This window comes from Aedes albopictus, chromosome 2 (assembly GCF_035046485.1).
Source record: "Aedes albopictus strain Foshan chromosome 2, AalbF5, whole genome shotgun sequence".
NCBI classification, from domain to species: domain Eukaryota; kingdom Metazoa; phylum Arthropoda; class Insecta; order Diptera; family Culicidae; genus Aedes; species Aedes albopictus.
Window position 1 is genome coordinate 364,655,284 of NC_085137.1, and position 23,045 is coordinate 364,678,328.

Consider the following 23,045-nt stretch of genomic DNA (forward strand, 5'->3'; position numbering starts at 1 on the left):
AGAACTTTCAGAGGTTCCTCGAGGAGCAAAATTATCACTTTTATTAAAGAGATTTGCGGCCTTAGGCTGGCTGGAGCAAAAAATCAATACTAGGCAAACATACTGTCAAAAATTTGTTAAGGTATATCTTGGTGTTTTTAAGATATTTCATTTTTTGTAATAGTATTAGTAAAGGTGGTGCCAGCGTCTAACTTTTGACCACGACACAATAAAGAATTGGTTTCTTTGGAAAAGTAGTTTGTTTTGACAAAATAAACAACTCTTTCATAGACGTCAAAATTACACGTCCTACTATTTTTGAGTTATTGACAGATGTTGTTTATTCTGAATATATTCCTCAAAAAACATACACCGTGTCCAATAATTCGGATTCGGATTCTGTGGCCCAAAATCCGTCGGAGACACATAAGTTTGCTCTTGAGACAGACCAATGGTTAATTTTTGTTTCGCTATGTTATTTACACCGTGTCCAATAAGTTCTCATACAAAATCAAATTCAATTTATTTCGCATCTGTAATAAGAATTTTGAAAGTAAATTTATTTATTGAAAGGTCAACTAACACACACAAAATACAGCATATGTATGTTTTGGAACTAACTGCCCTTTATCCTTCTCTGCTGATCGCTTATGTGTCGTAAGTCCAAATCAGCTGGCACGCACGCCATTTCATTGGTATTTCGTCGTATTTTAACGAGTAGAGATTTTAAGTTAAAACAAATTAGGTTCACGTCCTCCCCATTGCTAGTAGCAACTATGACCAGAAGAAAAAAAATATGAGATCCTGTATTCGTAAAGTACGAAGCCGTTTTATTTTGTACAAAATATATCGTGAATTAAACAAAAATGTCCATTTTCCTGTTTTAATGAGATTAGTTATGTTAAAGGCGGGGGGTGCATCTTATCTGGTTCATTCACACCATTCTCACTTATAAAACATGCTTGTATTCCTATTGTGGTAAATTTTGTCCAAAATTTACGTTTTATGATATTTATCTTTGATATAAGGGTTATTTTCATGAAAATCAACCCAAGTTGAGCTTACTTGCAAATTTCTTACCATATCATAATTAAAACTGTGTTTTTTAGCCTTAGTATATCCATTTAGTATATAACTTGGGATACAAATTAAAAATTTATCCTTATGGACTCGATTTCGCTACCGTAGAATGAAAAACTTTTCGAACATTTTTCTTGCGTGCCGGAGAAAACGAATTTCATAAAACGGAAGCGTAATGCTAGGCTTATAAAAACAAATAGAAAATAAAGTTATTCTAATCCGTATGCTTTATTTAATCAGTATTATGTGGCCTTTCGATACATGTATTCATTTTAAAAATATGAATCACATATGTAAAATAAAATGATATTTTCTAAATTTGTATGTTGTATGAGAATTTATTGGACACGGTGTATGTTTTTTGAGGAATATATTCAGAATAAACAACATCTGTCAATAACTCAAAAATAGTAGGACGTGTAATTTTGACGTCTATGAAAGAGTTGTTTATTTTGTCAAAACAAACTACTTTTCCAAAGAAACCAGTTCTTTATTGTGTCGTGGTCAAAAGTTAGACGCTGGCACCACCTTTACTAATACTATTACAAAAAATGAAATATCTTAAAAACACCAAGATATACCTTAACAAATTTTTGACAGTATGTTTGCCTAGTATTGATTTTTTGCTCCAGCCAGCCTAAGGCCGCAAATCTCTTTAATAAAAGTGATAATTTTGCTCCTCGAGGAACCTCTGAAAGTTCTCTTGATTTCAACTCAAACCAGCAGAAGCTTAATCTGTTGTAAGAACTTACAAACAAAATTGCCTAACTTTTCACACTAATTCAATTTAATAAAATTTAAGAAAGTACATCTACAAAAGTAAAGTACAGAAGAAAACATAGTACATATTCGAAAGCAAACATTGCTTTTATTCATGAGCAATCCATCTCCTGGGTGAAACTAGAGCCATAGAAATTGTACTCCAACACGTCACATTTTTTAGCTATACCTCGATTTATTAGGCAAAATATGCGATTATGGGCTTTTTTGGTTGTAAGCCATTAAGCATGGAAATAGTTTTTATTCAATCAAAGGGTAAATTGATAAATTAACATCTAAACATGGCCGTTGTTCTCCATGTACATCAGTATAACTGGAAAGAACAGCCTATGATTTACCATTTCGCACCGTTGTAAAAAAGTCCATACTACCAAAACACCTCGCTCGTTCTCTTCTTCTTTTTCTTCTTGGCATTACGTTCCAACTGGAAAAAGCCTGTTTTTATGCTTGTTCTATGAGCCTTCCACAGTTATTAACTGAGAGCTGTCTCTGCCAATGACCATTTTGAACGTGTATATCGTGTGGCAGGCACGAAGATATTTTATAGTTTATGCCCAAGAAAGTCAAGGAAATTTCCTTTACGAAACCTGGACCGAATGGAAATCGAACCCATCACACACACGGTCATACTTCGATATATCATAACTTTTAGCTTTATATAACGTTCGGCTCCGTAAAGCGTTGAACGTGATTGCAACTCGATTAACTGAACTAGATAAAAATAATTATGATTCTATTTTGCCAACCCTCAGGTGATTCCTTGAAAAGTCACTGGAGGAATACCCGAAGAAATCCAAAAAAGAGCTCCTGAAATAATCCTCGCCGATGAGTGACGGGCTTACCCGAAAAGCCAACTTTTCCTTAATTGCACCGTAATTTCTGAAAAATTGTTGAAACTGACTGTTCGATGAATTTTGGCACTAAAGAATAGTACAGATGAGAATACATGATTGATTAATAGTTATTTATGTGACGAGTTGCAAAAAGTTGATTTTTTCAGCACGAGTCGTACATTTATCCAACGAGGCTTGCCGATAAAAATAAAGAGAACTTTTAGCTGGTATCAGAAATATTGGAGGGCCTTATTTATAATTTCCGAGGGTCTCAGGTGTGTTACAGAAGATCCTAGGGGGTTCCAGAGGATTTTCAGATATATTCAAGGAAGATTCAGAGGGCTTGTGGACTTGAGTCGTTACTGGGGCGTTTTTAGAGTTTCAGAGGGTTTAAAAGGGCGTTATTTCAGCAAGATTCAGAGGATTTTAAGCGGGTTTCAGAGGCGTTACAGAGGCGTTTTCTGGGTTTCGAAAGGTCTCAGGGTGTTGTAAAGGGGGTCCGAATGGGTTTCAGGGAATTTTCAGAGTCATTTCAGGTAGATTCAGAGGATTTTATGCGGGTTTCGGAAATGCTACAAGGGCATTTTTCGAAGGTTCTTAAGAGTTTTGGGGGAGCTCAGCGAGCCTACTGTTTTTGACAATTCATTTAGGATCATTGTTCTCAGCTTCTAGGACATTACAGAGGCGTTTTAGAGCGTTTCATAAGCGTTTCAGAAGGAAATGAGGACATTTCAGTCGGTAAAGACACTTGTTGCACGAGGCTGTACATTACAAGCATGAATTTCACTCTAACACACAAGTTATTCATATAGATCCGATGTGCTCATGAAAGTTTTCAGAAAATCCATAAGGCCGATGCAAATATTATTTTTCTTTTATGTCCGAGACCTCTCATCAGGTACGAGGGGGGGGGACAAAAATAAATAAGGAACAAACGAAAAAAAAAACTATTGAAAAATTGGAATTTTTACCAACTATTGAAACAATATTTTTCAACTATTGAAAAATAGTTGCTTGTAAAAAAATTGTCTATTGAAAATGGAGTCATGAGACGCCATGTTTTTTTTTTCGCCCCTTCAATATTTTGAGATTTTTGAAGGGGGGGGGGTGACATAAAACAAATTAAATATTTGCATCGGCCTAATAGATTCAAACCAACCCATCCCACCTATCACCTCCCACCCATCACAAAATACGCGAACACGAGACGGAACACAACACTTATCGTTCTTACTAATTAAAAGGAACTTTAAAAAAAATACCTTTTTGGTCGACCGGTTTCGGGCTCGAAGTTGCCCATCTACGGGACGATGTCCGACTGATTATTTACACACAAACACACTTTCATACTGCGCACAGTATACGTCGGGGGGAGGTGGTTGTTATTGTTGTTTTATCCGTTCCGTCAAGTGGAAGAGCGGCGAGGTTATTGGAGGATCATCCTCATTCATTAGAGGACGATCGGATGTAGCAATGAACATTGATTCCCATGCGTTTAATTGGGAGGCTTTTCGGACGTTTTTTATTAGTTTCGCTTCTGGCCAATTGATGTTGTGGTTTTGGGCCGTGGAGTGCGCCGCTACACTAGAATCGTTAGCTCGTTCATTGTCCATTGCATTCTTATGCTCACGCAAACGAACTCTGAATTTTCGGCGGGTTTGGCCTATATATACCGCAGGACAGTCTTGGCATGGAATTTCGTATATACCGGATTTTTCCCCAGATGCTACTCTGTCCTTAAGGTTGCACAAGTGGTCCTTCAAAGTGTTTCCAATTTTGTATACCACATGAAAACCGTGGCTTTTCAGGACAGCTTGAACTGGGTTCGTCAATTTGGGGTAAAACGGAAGGCTTATCCTCTGGGCTTCTTCTTTCTCCGGACCCATCTCTCACCCCGGAGCACATCGTAAATTCACTACATTACCACTCATTGAACCTTTCTCGTTAACCAAATTCATCTGAAATGTTAAGAAATCTGTGTGGTTAAGATACAAGGCTAGTGAATTATGCTACTGCTAGCGATCAGCAACTTTACTTTGCACGCAAAGACATCCATAAGCATACCTGGTTGCATCCAAATTGTGAAACTTGCAACCAAATAGGCGAACTCAACGTAGAAGATAACCTCAACCTGTGAACTCCCGAACAGAAGATCCTAACAAGATTATAACAAAATTATTACAACCGTTGTTAGAAATAACACAATTTGATATAATTTTGTTGGAAGGATCTGTATATGTGAATAACCATAACTAAATTGTAACAAAATTTGTTATTAAAAACAAAACTATAACAAAACTTGTATTATTTATGCAAACAGATATATAACAGCATTTGTTACATTATGCATATCAAAATAATTGCCTATAATAAAATATCGTAACACATTTATTGTAGTATTTGCTACATTTTTTTTGTAACAAAATAATTTCAAAATTTGTTAGGTTTTTTTTATATTGTCGCGAAATAGTTTGATCATTTTTGTAATACTGACCACTCGAGTCAAAAGCCATAAAACAAAATTTATAGCATTCATTTAGAACGCAACGCGAAAATCCCCCCCCCCCCCTTTTCCGTTACGCTTTTTTATGAAAGTCCTAAAATTTTTGTATGGACCGCAACGTTCGGTTGTACTTTTCCCTCTCTCTTGAGCGACGCGTAATTTGGGGACGGAGTCATATTTGTTTAAAAAAAAGTGCAGCAGAGTTATCATTTAGTTATAATCTGCCAAATTCTTCCCAAACCAGCAGTGCTTTGTAGCGTATTAAAGAACATACTTTCTGCTGGAAGCTGTGGTGAAGAACCTGTTGACGCAACAGCACAGTATTTTCTAGAATCTAGATGATGTTGGGCTAGTTTTGTGGCACAATTGTAAAGTCTTGTCTGGTGTGAAATAAAACAAGAATACATTGACAATCATCAGATCATTAGTTTTTCTTTCTTCTCTGTTAACCTTAGTTTTGCATTCTTACGCGATAGGTGGTCAGGTAAACAACGTGAAAAAAGGTTTGGAACTTTTTATCAGACTGTTTTCAAATTTTAGTAGGATATCAAAGAAACAGTAGACGTTCGATAACTGCAACATGTTAACGTTTCACTTAGCGAACAAAAATCCGATAACTAGAACGCCTGACAGTATCAACAAACTATCAACTGACGATAAATGAACGTGAACTCCATCCGTCTGTTCATTTGGGCTAACATGGCGCACCATTTTGACATTTGGAGGTGCTTGCAGTTAAATAGCATTGCAGTTAAACCGCTTGTACTGACCGAACGTCTACTGTAATAACCTTTCTGAAAGTAACCGTTTCCGAGATATTCGGAATTTAACTTCATGAGTCCCTCAATATGTAAAGAAGATACGTTATTTTCATAAGTTATTCGATGCTCCATCAACAACATTATGTTATTTCCAACACATTTGTAAATCCCAAAACCAATCACTCACTTGATTGGACGAACAGTTCAAAAGTTATAGGAAGATTGTGAACTTAATTTTTTAGAAACGATTGAGGTTTCTAACGTGAAATGATGATAATGGGTTGTTTTATCGATAAATTCAAAATAAGAACAAAGAAATACAACTTTGGAATAAGTGAATCCTCAGTTTGTAAATCAATCATACGTTTTATTGTCATTTCTGCGTGAGCATCCCTATCAATCAGATTCGGATTTCCTTTATAGTGCTTTATCTGACGATAGTGTTCGCCATCGATTGAATACAAATTGATATTCATCGATATCGAAAATTTCTAGCTGGTTGATAGGGATGTTTCAGGCAGTTTGACCGATAAAACCCTCAAGACGAATAGAACAATCCTGTCGATAATACCCAAAGTCATCCTATCTAAAACGACGGATATTGCATGTGCTGCAATTTGCGACCGGACGAACCATGAAACTACGTTTTGTATGCCTTCCCATACTTGTGAGTTGAATTTTACACAAATGACGTATCTTTATACGCGGAAACATTAGATCGATTACAATAAATACCATAACAGTACTGCTGTTCTAATTTCGTCAAAAAGTACACCAAGTAGTGAATGTAATTGAACATGGAGAAAGCAAAAGTGGAACTAAATAATTATAACATGGAATTTGTTTATTCTACCTATTTTAGCAATTATTAGGTACGTCACGGTAAAATTGGAAATTTTCAACCCTCCCTGCCTCCTCGAAAAGTGACGATAAAGCAAGCGATAAAGTTAATGGATGACCCCTTATGTGATAGATTCCATTTCATTTCTTAAAATTAAAAAAAATGTGAAATATATCTAAATTATATCTACAGCTGTTATCATATCTGCATATGATATAATTGTGATAGATTAAAACAAAATCACTAACGATCAATTAAGTCTAAGTATTATACGTCAACGAGCTCAATGTGACGTCATACGACCCCTGTGTGCGTCTGACAAACAAGGATTTGAATGAGGAAACTGGAAATACGTAGAACCAGTATTGTGGGTTTAGCACTAAATTGATTTCCGAAAAAAACTTCATTGACTTCCGCTGCCTTTCCTATGCGTTAAACATAACGTCGGAAGTAGTGCGCTGTACAGTAAATCTGGTTTTCTATACAGCGCACTACTTCCCACGTAATGTTTAACGCATAGGAAAGGCAGCGGAAGTCAATGAATTTTTTTCAGAAACCAATTTAGTGCTAACGCCACAATAAAGCTTCTATCACCGCCCTCTTCAAGTGTTGTGGTGGCCTCATTGGCAAAGGCGTCAGATTGCTACCGATGGTAGGTGTCTTGGTTCGAATCCCGTTCGGATCCGAAAATTTTATAACATACTGGAAACTATTTTTTTATGTTACCTACTTTTTCTAAAAATAGAATAACACACTTAAAATTATTTACCCAAAAATGAGTATAAAAATTAGTTTTTACCCTAAAAGGTTGCCAAGGAATTATAACACAATTTGTTATAATTTTGTTAAATTCTATCATATTTCATGGAACAAGTTTTGTAATATTTTTGTTATGATCATAACAAAAGTTATAACATTTTTGTTCTTTTCTTGTGGGAACTTTGTTAGAATGTTTGTTATTTTAACTACTAACGGTACATGTTTTATAACAACCCTTGTTATAAAAATTTATTCTTGAATTTATTGTAACAAAATAACACAGCTTGTTATAATTTTGTAATGTCCATCTAGTCGGGCTATGTCCACCAAATCAACGGAATCGGGTTCAACATTTCGGAAAAAAGAGTTGGTCTTCCCGAAGAATAGAATAATAAAGAGACCAATGATCATCGCTACGGAAAATTCCGGAACCAGGATCACTAGAGACGCAATAAAGACAAAACTACTGCAAATACCTTCGTTAGATAGGGCGTTGTTATCGAAGGGTAAACGAAGCCATGGCAACAAGTGGCACGGCAACTATAGGACCTACGGAAGTCGTTAGTAAGGGCTAATCGATGGTGTTTGCAAGTCAGTTAAGCCAACTGTGGTCAAGCTAGACGTCAAAGAAGCGGTATCTATTTCCGTACATCGAAGAAGTGCCGGCAAACATCCGAATCTCGAGGATGGTGCAACTGGTCCAGTTAAAGGCGTGAAAAGCGAGTGGGATAATGATGCAGATGTTTAAGAAGCAGCAAGCAACCTTAGTAGTTCTTCTACCGATACTGTAACTAGCATCACTCTGCTCTCACCACCAAACTTAAAATTCACTTCCTTCACAGGTGTTGAAGCGCAGTGATCCAGAGAATAAATTTCCAGGCTACTGTATTTGCGAATTCGAGCAAAGCATGAAGCATGGCCTTGTTCTCATAAAACTTCGATCTCTGCAACCGATGATAACAACCTGATAAGTGAGGAAGCAAACTGTGCAACTCCAGAACCTGAGACCTCAGGCCAGTTAGTCGTCATGGCTACTTACCAAGAGATTTATGAGCAACAAGCGATCCCCAATGACCCGATAACGCACCAAAAGGGGATACGTTGCGACGATGTCAAGGAAACGTGGATCTTGACGGAAGTTCCTAAGGGTAGGAATGTGATCCGTCATAACCCAGTAAACCACTCATCGTAATGGGAAGTGCATTCAAAATCGTATATCTCGCTGTCTGAAATCAAAATCGTAAAAACCGTTGAATGTTGTGATGAAAAATATCAAGTCTAATTGTATATAAATCGTTGCTGCGATTTGTTTCGGAGTAAGTCTGTTGTGTATAGAGCAAGTCATACAAAGCGCTAAGTGAAGTCGTCGCTGTTTGCATACCCTTACAAGTCATATATAATGTTAGTAAAGTTTGATTGGGAATCGTAACGACTTAATGAAAATTGATGAAATGCGGTGTGCTTAAATCACATATCCTTGCTCCCTAGCTAAATCTGTTTACAAAATTAAATTCAGAGCAAGTGGCTTTGTAAGAATTTCGGCACCGCAACGAGGTGGTGTTGGATGCAAAATGAAAAAAGTATCCCACTTGCCTTGATCATCACCGCCTGGCCGCTGATTATGTTTTGGGACTGGTATCGTTCTCCCCACCAATAATGATATTCGGGCAATCTTTGGGAGTGTTCATAGCTACCGAAGGAAGACATTTGTCCCACAATTATTCCTACATAAGCAGTAAACTTTTCCCGCGACGACGACGGCGACGGCGACGACGACGACGTCGAAATGTACACTCGATGCGAGACTAATGTTGTAAACAAAACATGTCGTATAAACGCAAGCCCAACTCGCTAACGAGTTGTATATAAATTGACAACATCATTAGGTGTACTATATATCAGTACAGCATTGTAATAAATGGAATCGCAATGACTTAGAAAAAAATGCAGCCTATTCCTCATGTCAACATTTATGTAGGAAGGCAAAGGCAAGTTTCATGGGTGGTTTAGAAAGCTTAAGTTTATATTGGCCAAAATTTGTGCTCTGCTCAAGGCAGATCAGTTAGTACAATGGTATGGGCTTAGACTCACAATCTCGAGGTGCCGTGTTCTAGGCTAGGTGTCAACTTTTTTTTATAGCTAATTTCGGACATCGTATTTCATATCACACGAAGTCGTATTTTATTCTTTCGATTGATTATTTGGGACATCGTAATGATGATCATATGAAATCGCGAAATGTCGTCAGAAGTACGTATATGGCCTCCACTTTGGTACGTATATGGCAGTTTTGTGCAGTTTATACGATTGAATTGGTTCTTATATAGTAGTGTATAACACAAATTATACAGACCAAAATGTTTACTGGGAAGTGGATATACCGTGGAAAGGTGGTGGACTAAGACGAAACCTTCTCGCCGGTGTAGTTCTTCACGCGATATTTGTTCTCCAGGGTAACGAAGCAAAACCTGGCCATCTAGTAGATAGACGCCGTATCCACATACCTCCCCAAGGAAATCTGGACGAAGAAACCTACATGGAGCAGGTTCCATTGTTCGTAGATCGTCGAAATACATCCCTAGTGTGTCGTTCCGATAAGGGCCCACACGTGCTCAAACAGTTTAGTCGAGTCTGGAGCTAAATGCTGAACCAGATGTTGAAGGAGCTCGGGCTGACTCAAGTGAAGTACGATCAGTGCGTGTACTATCGTATCGAAGGAGGCAGAGTGATATTCGCGGCAGTCTATGTGGATGACGTCATATGATAGTCTCCAATGACAATGGATGACCAGCACAATGCAAAGCTTTTCTGAGCGGTAGTTTCTGTATGAATCTTGACACATCGAAGAACTGCCTCGGAATCCAAATCACCTGATCGAACGGTAACATATCGCTGACTCAGGAGGCATACGTGAAAGCGGCGATGCTGGCGAAGTTCAACACCAGTGATGATGTCGATGATCGATAGGCTCACCAAGGATTTGTCTTCAAAGACAATTGATGAGCAAAGAGCAATATCTGAAGACGTCAGGAAGCCTGATGTATCTTGCTCAATGTACGTGATCGGAAATCCTGTATGCTGTCCACCAGTTGAGCTGGTACAACACGAATCCTGGAATGTAAAACTGGAGAGCTGTGAAAACGCTTTTCTGGTATCTGCTGAAACATCTGCGCTTAAGCTGGTATACCACCAGGGAGGCTACAGCATTACAGCAACATCAAAAGATGCACTGACGCGGATTGAACAGTTGCCGTGGATGACCGACAACCGTAAATCCAGCAGTAGCTACAACTTCTCGCTGCAAGAAAGTGCCATTTCGTGGTTCCGTAAACACCAACTAACTAGGGTCTGGGACCATTTGGGCAGGAGCACCTATTTTGGGCACTTGCTGGTATTACTTAGTCAATTTCAAACCGATTGACTTGAACTTTTGTACACGGCTAGATACTGTGCGTATCTGATCGTGTCTCAAAAATCAAATCAATCGGTTTACAATTGACTGAGTTATAGCAGCAAGTGCCCAAAATAGGTGCTCCTGCCCAAATGGTCCCAGACCCTATTGGCTAAACAATCTGCAAAGCAAAGTATATAGCACTTTCCGCTGTCGTCCAAGAATCATCCTGGTAGCAAGGTCAGACTAACAATTTTGGGCGATTGGTCATACTCCGATCAATTGCGATAATCAGAGCTTCATTGCTAATGTCAGAAATGGTGGCTACAACCCTCGCACCAAGCTAAAAAAGACACAACAATTGGCAGACAATGGTAGTACACGGGTTTTCGCCGAAAGTGATAAGGCTGCTGGAAAAAAAATTGAAAATCATAAGACACAGAATGTTGATTAATTGGCAAATTGGAGATGAAATAGAAAATCATGTTCTGATGAGATTCAAACCCACGACTTCGTATTCGCTAGACCAGCGCTTCAACCAATTAAGCCACAGAGTAGGTACTGCGGATACTGCGGAACTTCATACAATGATAAGGTTGATTCGTGCCACGAATCGCCCTTCGTAACTTTAGCCAGATAACAGAAGCAATGGTTGCGCTGTCGAACTTGTTGTTCAATATTGCTCTTGAAGGAGCCATTAAGGTTGAAGGATTCGTCATTGATATCGTCGTCATCATTGAAATTGCGGAAGCAGTTTTCTCTCTCAAAACACAAATGTTTATAATAAAAATGTATTCACTGTATTCCCTTCTCCATCAGCAATACAGGGAATACATTTTCGTAACGAACATTTGTATTTTGAAAGAGAAAACTGCTTTCGCAGTTTCAATGATGACGACGATATCAATGACGAATCCTTAAACCTTAAGAGGACTGGGAAAAAACAATCACACGGACACATATTCTTCGCGACCTACATATACGACTGTTTGAGGTTGAAGAGGACCCAAAAGCACTCAACGTCCAGGAGAACTGAAAAAAAATATCTAGGATAGAGTCCAATGGAGGAGAGTTCCAAGGAGAGTTCTTTATTCGGCGGTTTCAACGACCCGAACGCCCAGCGTCCTATAAATAGGACAGTCCTTTTGATGTGAATATCTCCAGAATTACGCAAAATTTTAGAATATTTTCTTCAGAGAAGATGTTCCCCACACCCATACCTTGCTCATAGTGGACAATATAGTTTGTGACTGGTTCACTAGGTGGCGTAAACGATGCTGCAAAGATTACATATTGCCACGAACTATGAGCATCATTTCTAATGCGAAAAAAAAATCCCTGTAATCTTGATAATGATTAATGATTTATAGTTCATTTCACAGTTGTATATGGAGGTGGTAGAAGGGGTATTGGAATTCAAGATGGCGGCTCAGGTTCCAAGATGGTGGTCAAAACTCCAGAATATATGCTCGTTAACGGCAATGCGGCTTCGAATACTATGCAATATGGGTATCTATCGATCGGGCTTCATAAGTAGAACTCAAAAATGAATATCTGACGTCATTTTGAAATCCAAGATGGCGGACCATATCCAAGATGGCGGCCATGGAATGGTAGTTTGATCTATAATACCATGCAATCTGGGTATCTATCGATCGTGCTTGATGAGTAGAAGTCAAAAATCGATATTTAACGCCATTTTGAAATCCAAGATGGTGGACCATATCCAAGATAACGGCCATGGAATGGTAGTTTGAGCAATGATACCATACAATATGGGTATCTATCGATCGGGCTTCATGAGTAGAACTCAAAAATGAATATCCGATGCCATTTTGATATTCAAGATGACGGCCACGGAAAGGTAGTTTGAACTATGAGACTATGCAATATGGGTATCTATCGATCGAGCTTGATGTGTAGAAGTCAAAAATCGATATTTGACGCCATTTTAAAATCCAAGATGGTGGGCCATATCCAAGATTGCTCCCATGGAATGGTAGTTTGAACTATGATAATATGCAATATGAGTTTCTATCGATCGGGCTTTATGAGAATAAGGGTAGAGGGTCATGGTAGAAGGTAGATGGTAGGGTAGCGGGTTGGGTAAATGGTGGAGCAGACGGTCGTGTAGAGGGTTTGGGTGAAGGATAGAGTAGAGGGAGTGAAGTAGAAGGTTAGGGTAGAGGATAGGGTAGACGGTAGGGAAGAGGGTAGGATAGAGAGTAGGATTGAGGGTAGGAAAAAGGTTAGGGTAGAGAGTAGGGTAGACAGTACGATTACGTACCGTAGGGTACGGCAGTGGTTATGGTAGAGGATAGGGTAGAGGGTAGGGCAGATAGTAGGGTTGAAGGTTATGATAGAGAGTTGGAATAGAGCGCAAAGAAAACAGTAAGGTAGAGGCTAGAGAGTAGGGTGAAGAATTAATATGAGATTAGATGAGCTGAGGTTTTTTCGAGATATCTTCAGGAATTCTTTCCATGATTTCTTCAGGCATTCCTTTTGAGGTCTTCCCAGGTTTATTCCCGGGATATCTGATGCTTCCGAGATTGCTGTACGGATTGCTCCGGAGTTCTCTTCAGGGATTTTTGCAGGGGTTGCTTTGGAAATTCTGAAAGGATTCTTTTAGTCATTCTTTTCTGAAGGAATTCAGGGATTTGTGCTGGAATTCCTTAAAAGATTCCTTCCAGGATTCTTGCTGTGATTCCTTAAAGGATTTCTCCCAAAAAAATATGAAAAACATAGATTTCTTCCAAGATTTTTTAAGGCAATGCTAGATCATAGAGACATCTGCAAGACACCTGCTCAGCTTCTGGCCGGAATTCATGTCATGATGTCTCTAAGGATTCCATCAAGTATTCTCTACGGGATTCCTTCAGGAATAACCTCAGAGATTTCTACCAGAATTGCTTTAGAAAATCCTGAAAGGATTCTTTCAGAAATTTTAACCACCATTCTTTCATGGATTTCTGATGGAATTACTTCACGAATTCATTTTATTATACTTTCAAAGTGTTCTGTTGAAACATCCCTGTCCAAGAGTGATGGGTTTGATGATGGCTTATCAAGCGTCGTCATATAGTGAAAATGTGTTTAAATAATTTCAATTTTAGTCTTTTATAATTATAGATTAGCTAAATTAAATATAGTAACGAAAATTAGTGAAATAGTAAATGGAATAGTATTTGAAAGTAACTAGGTTTTGAATTAAAGCATTTCTTTACAAAATTAAACTAAAATAGAATCTGAATAATCATACCATTGCTTTATTGACTTTAATTTAAACGCTTGATTTGTCATGCCTCCAGCATACGCTTAATCACTGTCGCATGATCTAACAACAGTTGATTACGCGCAGTGCTGGGGGGACCGACAGGGCTTATTACCAGTCTATACTAACCCTCTAACTACTAACAAGACTGGGAAGCCAACGATCACTCATTGCACTTTTGATAGTAGTATTAGTAGTAGTAGTTAGTAGTAGTAGTAAGAGTAGTAGTAATAGTAATAGTAGCAGCATTTTATTAACAAGTTGATTCGTACTATTCTTTTTCACTTCTTCGAAATTATTTTTATAGCAACTATAAACTTAGGAGTGGATAGCATAACGACATTGATTGCAGCAGGGTCCAACCTTATTATGTAATGCAAGACTGCATATGGGATGTCTCTGCATTACTTATATCTTCTAATTAAGACAGGGCAGGGTGATAAGAAAATCGCATTAGTGAATGAACAATTTTGAATCTAAATTTTAGATGTTGAATGCTGTTCACTCAAGAAGTTCACTGGTGCAGGTAGAAAAAAAACTTTTGAATCTCTCTATTTCTTAGCATAGTAACAAGAAACTATATTTAAAACTGAATATAAATTATGCTCTCTATGATGCTCAACAATGCTATAAACAGAATACTAAAATTTCCGGGCCGCCATTTTGTGGAGTTTGGCGGCCCACTGTCTTCTTGTCATTTCAGGTTCATTTTCTACAACGCGTGGCTACAAAGAGTGAACAATACCATCGTCTAGGGGGCATTTTGGAGCTAAATTCGGTGAGTCTGTTCCATTATATTTACGCTGTCATTATTTTAAATTCACCATGGATAGTTGCGGCCTTTTTTTTACATGCATATTGTTATGCATCTGTCTGTGCACATTTGTTGTTACCCATCTTTCGTGTATTTACTCAACTAGCACTGTAAAGTTCGTCACTTCGAGTGTCGGCCTAAATTCTTAGTATTCATTTCATTAAAACTACTATTGTTGTACAGTCCACATATTTGATGTTGCCACTATGGGAGAGCACGTTGAGCACCGGTTTGTCCACATCTGCTAGAGCTTTTGGCTGGGGGTGGGTTTGGTTTGCAGGTTTAGCGGGGGCCTACCACAATTTGGGAGTGTGAGGGGGGGGGGGGATCTCTGCATTGAACTCACTACTCATCAATTCCGTGGGGTATCTAGAAGACAATTGACGATAAGATTGGAAAAAAGCTTGCAGTTGGGAACTAGACTAAAATAGTGGTCGATAGAAAACAACGCGCTAGACAGCATTATTATTCATTTTTTTAAATATTTACCCATAGGCTTTTCGCCGGTTGGCAGTATAGTATTTAGCTGTGTACGAAGATACGGATTAGTTGGTGTACAGATGACAGGGTTCTCACGGGAAGTGCTTCAAGCGAGGCTTACATAACAACTGACAATAAAGAAACCTATTTTCCTTGACTTTCTACGCAATGGACATCTGACCGAACACACGTGTTTTCGTTAATCTCCTAGGCATTATTAAGACATGACGTATGTGCATGACGGAACAACTAGTAGGACACAGTTCCAGACGTCTCTTTTTAATAACGATATTCAGCATATTTCCAATAAAACTACACTTCAATAAAGCAAAGACTAAAGCTGCTATGATAGAACAGATCAGAATGACTTAATTGACTTATTGACTACATATTGGAGTTCTACTTCGAATAACTGACAAATTGACAAGAACCTAACTAAATACATGGACCATACTACAAAAAAAAAAAAAAACAATTGACAAAAAGAAAAAAGGGGAAACTTTTATTAAAACTATTTTTGTTCAACGCAGGCCAAAGCAGTGTCGACTTGGGCCACGATATGCCTACGTACTTCTGTGTGTTGAAACAAAAATAGAGGCTCATAGAAGCAAACGTTGGGAAAGGGTGCGGTGTTAGAACATAAGCACAGTGTGCTACCGCCGTAATCACTATGAAAAAAAAAAAAAAAAAAAGTGTTCTGTTGAAACATGTTCAGAGAATCCTAATGGAATTCTTTCTACCAGCCGGGATCATCGCTCGGGATTTATGCAGCAATTCCTCCCGGGGTTTCTTCTGTGATTATTTCAGGGATTCCTACCTAGCTTTCAGCAGTGAATCCCTCAGAATTCTACCAGATTTGCCTCTCAGAATTTCTTCAGTAAATCTTCCCATAGTACTCAACTACTAGAGAAACGTTATGCTTTCCGGCTTTGGCTCAAGCTAAACGATTACCCGAAACCGCTAAGGCACCGAATCGCCAACAGGATGAATGAGCGTTCCAACGACGAAAATCAGCAAGAAATCCTGGAATATACCTACCGTCGCATTCCATTCATACCTCACCTGTCAAACAAGATTGACAGGGTCTTGCAGCGAGATTATAATAACATACGACTCGCAAAGTACAACGTCCGATCAGCAAGGGACTATTTCACGAAGGTAAAAGATCCAGTTCCACCTGAGCAGCAAACAAACGTCATCTATGCCATTCCTTGTTGCCACTGCGAAGCTATGTACGTTAGGATGACAACCAATCGCCTAAAAACAAGAATACATGGTCATGGTCACTACAACACGATGTACAAACTGCTGGAACGAGGAATCGACGTAGAGGACCAAGAAATGATTGCTCTCGGGGAAAAACGGCTCTGATGCACCACAGCATCACAAAACAACATAGATTCGATCTAGACAGAACGAAAATACTAGACAAAAATTAAAACACAAACACACTCCAATTTCTAGAGATATGTCATATCGTCAACAACACGAATTGTATAAATAGAAGGACAGATACAGAAGGACTACATGCGATTCACGCAGGGATATTAAACGAAGTAAGGAATGTCAACAAAACACGAAAACGAAATGATACACAAACACGAATGAATCAGAACACACTCGCACCACAACAACAACATTCTAGATGATGTACTACACACACTACAAGACACTAGTAGCAAGCACGGACAGCCAAGAAGCTGTCACGACTAAAAGCGTAGGCGAAAACCATTGGCGGAGCCAGCTTTTTCTTTTTTCTTACTCACTCTCCTAAACATACACGAGAAAGAGCGAGATGAAAGAGGAGGCAAGCTGCCCCCTCTTCTATCTTTCTTCTTCTCGTGTATGTTTAGGAGAGTGAGTGAGAAAAAAGAAAATGCTGGCTCCGCCAATGGCGAAAACTGTGCGATTATAACAAATAGTTAAGCTCCAAACGACAGGCTTTTTATAGCAAAAGCCACCCGCGATACAGTGTCTTGCGAAAATATCGCCACACATGCAGTGAGTAGACAAATGTAACTAAAAATGTAAGATAGTAATATCACACTATATCCATAGCCGAAGCGAGCGCCATTTCAAATTGAATGGACAATCCAATGTAGAGCACTACCGTTCCGTACAAGAGAACAAAACTTTTGTAAGTAACAGGGTGGGCCAAAAAAGGTAATGAGAAATTATTCGATCATTCTTATAGATTCCTTGAAAATGGTAAAATACATTACCGAAACCGTCGGAAATTGAAGCAATATTGTTCTTGCTGCTCTGAAAGACTGCCAAGGCCGGAAAACATAACGTTTCTCTAGCTACAATATCCAGTCGTTAAGCAATCCTTCCGTACTCAATTACTTTATTAGAAATTATTATCTATGTAAAACCTAACTTCTACAGTATTTTAACGTTTGGTTGTGCTACACATTGTGAGTACTCTTTATTTGATTTGTTTAAAAAAAAATAAATTTGAGAAATGTTGAACCCTGCAGTCGAAACCACATATAATTTACAAAGACCATGCATTGCATACTTTTAGGCGTTTATCGGGTTATTTTTCTGCCCCAACTTAGGGAACGTCCATAAATTACGTCACGCTTTGAGGGGGGAGGGAGGGTTCAGCAAAGTGTGACGACCCATACAAAAATTTCAGAGGTCTCATACAAAAAGTGTGACATAGGGGGAAGGGGGGGGGGCTGAAAATCGTCAATTTTTACGTGACGTAATTTATGGACGTTCCCTTAAACGTTTTTTTTCTATTCTTTTTGAGTGGTTATCATCTCTCTAACTTGTTTAGAGCTGTATTGTATCCATATGGATCAGAATATAACGATAGCGTAGAAGTTGTGCTGAAATAGAACTCGAGAAAATTATCAGATATTGAGGACCTACAATGAAGATTTTTTTGGAACTACACCATAGACTCCCTTTTTTTTTTCGTTCAATCATGCTTATTTTATTGGAACTCGACCTTTTAAAACAAATTTATTTAAAGATTTAAATTGTAAGACACCTTGGGCGTTAACGGGTTAAGAAGTGGAGAATTTAAGGATTGCAGATTTTGGTACAAATGGGGCAAATGGGAGGTTTATAAGTTCATGAAGTTTTATGAGGGAGAGTGTAAAAGGGGATCTCAAGATGGCCGAATGGGTGCGCAGAACAATTGCGAAAACGGATTAGAAGGGCTCAAACGGGGGATCAGGGAGGTTTCAGTTGAAGATCAAGGTGGTCTAAGGGGAAGTCAAAAGGTGGTTTCCGGGGGTTGTAAGGCAGGGGGCAGAAGGGAGTCTCATGGGGATTAAAGAGGGCTCAAGAAGCGAAACGGGGTATGAGGGAGTTTTAAAGAGAGAGTAAAAAGCTCAGAAGGTGAGGCAAGAGTTGCAACAGGGGGTCTAAGCTAGTTTTATAGCTAATCAAAAGGAGGATCGGGCAAGGGGTTTTAAAGAGAGAGAGAGGGCAAAATATAATTTCATAATCAGGGGGGTCGTGTAAGGGTTCAATTTTGTATTCTTCAAGGGTATATTGTGAGTGACAAGAAAGTTTCCGAATATTTTAGAGGCAAAATCTTATTTTTTTCGGAGAATTGTAGCGGAGTCGAAACTGGATCAGGTTGCTTGAAAGGAACAAGTCGACAAAGGGCCCCCTTAGATTGCATCTCCTTACACCGTACTAATAACCGCCGTTACACCCTGAACCTTTCCTCAAAGCTTCATTGGATTTCCTTTAGCCTCCCTCGTCTGTTACTTCCGGATCACATTTCTCTTTAAATTTTCGTGAGATACCCTTTGAACTTCCTTATACTCTTCCAAATAATTCATGAGTGGGTCTCTAGTGGTTAGTCTTTGGTTCGCCAATCCGGAGATGGGCAGGTTCGATTCCCGTTTTGGTCGGGGAAATTTTCTCAACTTCCTGGGCATTGTGAATCACTGTGCTTGCCTCACAATATACAAATCCAAACAATGGCAAGCAAAGAAAGCCCTTCAGTTAATAACTGTGGAAATGCTCAAAGAAGACAAAGTTGAAGAAAGGCAAACCAAGTTCAGGCTGGAACGTCAAGTCAGAGAAGAAGAAGTATAAGCCCCTTGGGCCCTTTAGCTATCACTCAAATCCATCATCAACTTACTGATGTCTTTCCTTTTGGTCCTCTCCGAAACCCCCTTCTTAGCGCCTTCTTTAAACTTACATAAAATCATTTCAACCAACAGAGTACCCTTCAAGAATGGTTCAGAAAATCCCAGTATCCACTCCCCCTATGAACCCTTCCCATCATCTGCCTCTGAAAACCTCCTCGTTCGCATTACCATCATTCGAACAATATTTTAAATTTGTCACCCTCAGCTCTGATGAAACAATTTGTAGTTAATTACAAACTTTATTTCCGCTGCGCCGTGAATCCAATTCACTATCAATTTTCCCATCTGGATGACAAACTGCACAGTTAGAAAAACGTATCCTCAATTATACAAATTACCGCTTGCAACAAGCCATTATCCGCCTTCGTCTCTACCCCGCCTTCGTCCCAATCGCAGGCCATGCCGAGCTTTAAACTGAGCAAACATCCAAAACGCTTCATCCAATTTTAATTAACGCGTTATTTCTCTTCTATTTTCCGGACTGCTGGGCGATTTTTTTTTGTCCCGAAAACACCCCCGAATGTTGCACCACATCGAATAAACAAACTCGTCGGAAAACGCCGAACCATTAGTGCAACCGTGGCCAAATATCTGCAAGAGGACAGTTTTGGACTAATTTTCGGCATAAATACGTTCGTGGCGTTGGCCTTCCAGTCCATCCTGACCGTGGTGGTCATTTCCGAGTCGGGCCTGATGTTGACGCCACGGGGCCAGTTCAAAGTTTACGGTAGCTATTTCCTGGCGCTGGCCGCGGTATATCTCGTTCCGGCCACTGTGAGCAGTGTGAGGCACTGCCGGGGGAGGAGCCGGGCACTGAAGGAGAAGGACGATGGTATTGGCGGCGATGAGAGCGGAAAAGTTGATTCTGGAATGGATTTGCAGCAGCACCAGCAACGGGTGGAACTGGAAGGGACTACTCATTTTTAATCGTTTTGTTGGTAATTGTTTTGAGAAACGAGAAAGCATGCTGGTTGGATGGCCATTAGTGTAATGAAGCGTTACGATTTAGATAAGGTGCAATAAATTGTGATATGCGAGAGGTTTGGGTGGTTCAATAATCCGAACTTTCGCTCATGTGCGAGTAAGTGATCATAGAGGTAGGTATGAACTTTCTTCCATCGTACTTAAGGAGGAAATGAAGAAAACATGATTGTCTGTGTAGATTCCGGTTTTAAATAACCTACAAAACAGTGAGTCCCATTCCAAGGTGTTATGTGACCCGTGCTGACCATGTTGATAGTATTTGGGTTTGCTTACCAGTTCGTCCAGGATCTTCTCGTAAGAGAGAATTCATAAATGACGATTTGTATGTACGACACAATTTGACATATTCCGGTCATTGGTAGCTCATTATTACAACCTTGTTGCAAGGCTCGTTACGTTATCGAAAAATCTCCTCCTATGAAGCCCAAACCTACCTCCCTTCCCATACGGGATGCAACCCGCACAAGCCCTCGGAGAAATACCGGGATTATTATCTGGAAGACTCCAGAATCAGAATAAATCTCGAAAATAATCACGGAAGGAGCTCCGGATGGAATTCCTGGAGAAATCCCTTAAAGAGTATTGAAGGAATCCCAGCGGAAATCCCTGAAAAAAATCCTGGGAGCAATTCCTGAAATGATCTCGAGAGGAGTATTTCAGAGAATCCTGAAGAAATTCCTAAAAGAATTCTTGAGAAAGCCAGGAAGGAAATCCAAGAGGACTTCATGCAGGAATGCCGAATAGATTCCTGGATAAATCATTCGAAAAATCTCTTAAAAATCTCTAGAAGAATCCCGGGATACCCAAATGAAACAAATTCGTGTAGAAACAAGAAACATCTTTGAAGATCTCCTAAAAGAATCTCGGGAGAATCACTTTAGACAATCCGAGAAGAATTAATTAAAGAATCCTGTAAAGACTCAATAAAGGAATCCTAGGAAGAGTTCCTGTAAGAATTTCGTAAGAAGTCTATTTAAGATATCCGGTACGATCTTCGGAATTAATCTTTAAAGCATCTGGGAGTAGTCCTTGGAAAAAGTCCTTTTGAAAATCCTTAAGGAATCCCTGAAGGAGTCTAGGGATAAATCCCTAGAGGAATCTTCGAAGTAATCCTGGAAGAAATCCCGAAAGAAATTCTTGAAAGAATTCCAGAACGCATCTCTGAAGAAATTCCTGGAGAAATCTCTAGTAGATTCCATTATAGAATATTGAAAGGTTTTAAAATCCCGAAGGAATTCCTAGAAGAAACATGGGAAGAATCAATTATTCGATCACGGGAGAAATTTTTGAAAGAATCCTTGAAAGGATGCAGGAAGATTCGTCAAAGGAATCCCTAACAAAATTTTTAATGAACAAATTGAAGTAGAAATTCAGGAAGAAATCAAAGAAGGAATCTAACTAGGGAAGAATTCTGATAGAATCCTGGGAAGTGTCCCTGAATGAGTCTAAAGAGCAATTTCAAGAGGAAACATGGGAAAATCAATGAAGACTACTGACCGGGGTTGATCACCGGGAACGATTATTATGCGGGTTTTATTGGCAATTATCGGTGAAAAAATATGTTTCCGCCCCTTATGTGCCTGGTCTTAGCGAAAAGTTGAGAAAAGTCTTAAGAAAAAATGACGTCACTCTTGCATCTAGACCGCAAAACAAAATAAAAAAAAAACAAATATTCAGCAAACTGAAGGACCCTATACCACCAGGGAAACAGAAGAACGTGGTGTACTGTATACCATGTGGGGCTGATGAGAAGGTGTACATCGGCCAAACGAAAAGGATGCTAGAAGTAAGAGTGGCGGAACACAAGAATGACTGCCGAGGTAGAAACCCGAAATCGGGCCTGGCAGTCCACAAAATGGAAGAAGGAGTGAAGATTTTGGATCGAATCCAAGACCAGGCAACCAGGAACATCAGAGGTGTTTCATATTAAGAAGAGAGGCGAAGATCTCACTGTGAACCTACAGAGAGAGTGTGGGAACTTCAACTCGGCTTACAACGGGCTTTTAGCTCAGTTGCGAAGACAACCGTGAGAGGAATACTGCGTGTATGAGAGAATGAGTGAAACAGCATAATGGGTGAAAGTTGGGTGAAAGTAGGCATGAGATGGGTGTTGCAAATTAGTATTATATAACTGACGAAGTTGAAGGGGTGATTCCAGCTGAATGTAAGTGTTTTGTGATTTGTAAATTGTATTGTATTTGTACTTTAATTAATGTATTAAATAAATGTGTAATGTTTTAGGCGTCTGATGATGACCGAAGAATAGTAGGTCGAAACGCGTCACGCAAAATAAGCTTTTTCCGTTATTTTTCACCGTACATACATACATTTATTTGTTCAACATCATTAAGACAAGACATAATCAACAATAGTACGCCACAATACTCGGTTTGTGGCTGCCGCTCTCCATCCTCGGTCGCGCCCAATGCTCGCCAAGTCACGCTCCAC

The 23,045-nt window shown here is 39.2% G+C and overlaps 1 protein-coding gene and 1 long non-coding RNA gene across 6 annotated transcripts in view; one reads left to right on the forward strand and one right to left on the reverse strand.

Moving 5' to 3' along the window:
* LOC109422848 (reduced folate transporter-like) overlaps window positions 1-20,652 on the forward strand; it is a 75,676-nt gene extending 55,024 nt beyond the window's left edge. For all 5 annotated transcript variants that reach the window (XM_062852904.1, XM_062852906.1, XM_062852905.1 and 2 more), the window contains exon 7: window positions 20,186-20,652. In XM_062852904.1, the coding sequence (XP_062708888.1) occupies window positions 20,186-20,540 (355 nt within the window). In that variant the 3' untranslated portion in view covers window positions 20,541-20,652. The remainder of the gene's footprint in view (window positions 1-20,185) is intronic.
* Window positions 1-23,045, reverse strand: part of LOC134288344 (uncharacterized) — a 451,989-nt gene that overhangs the window by 149,000 nt on the left and 279,944 nt on the right. The window lies entirely within an intron of this gene.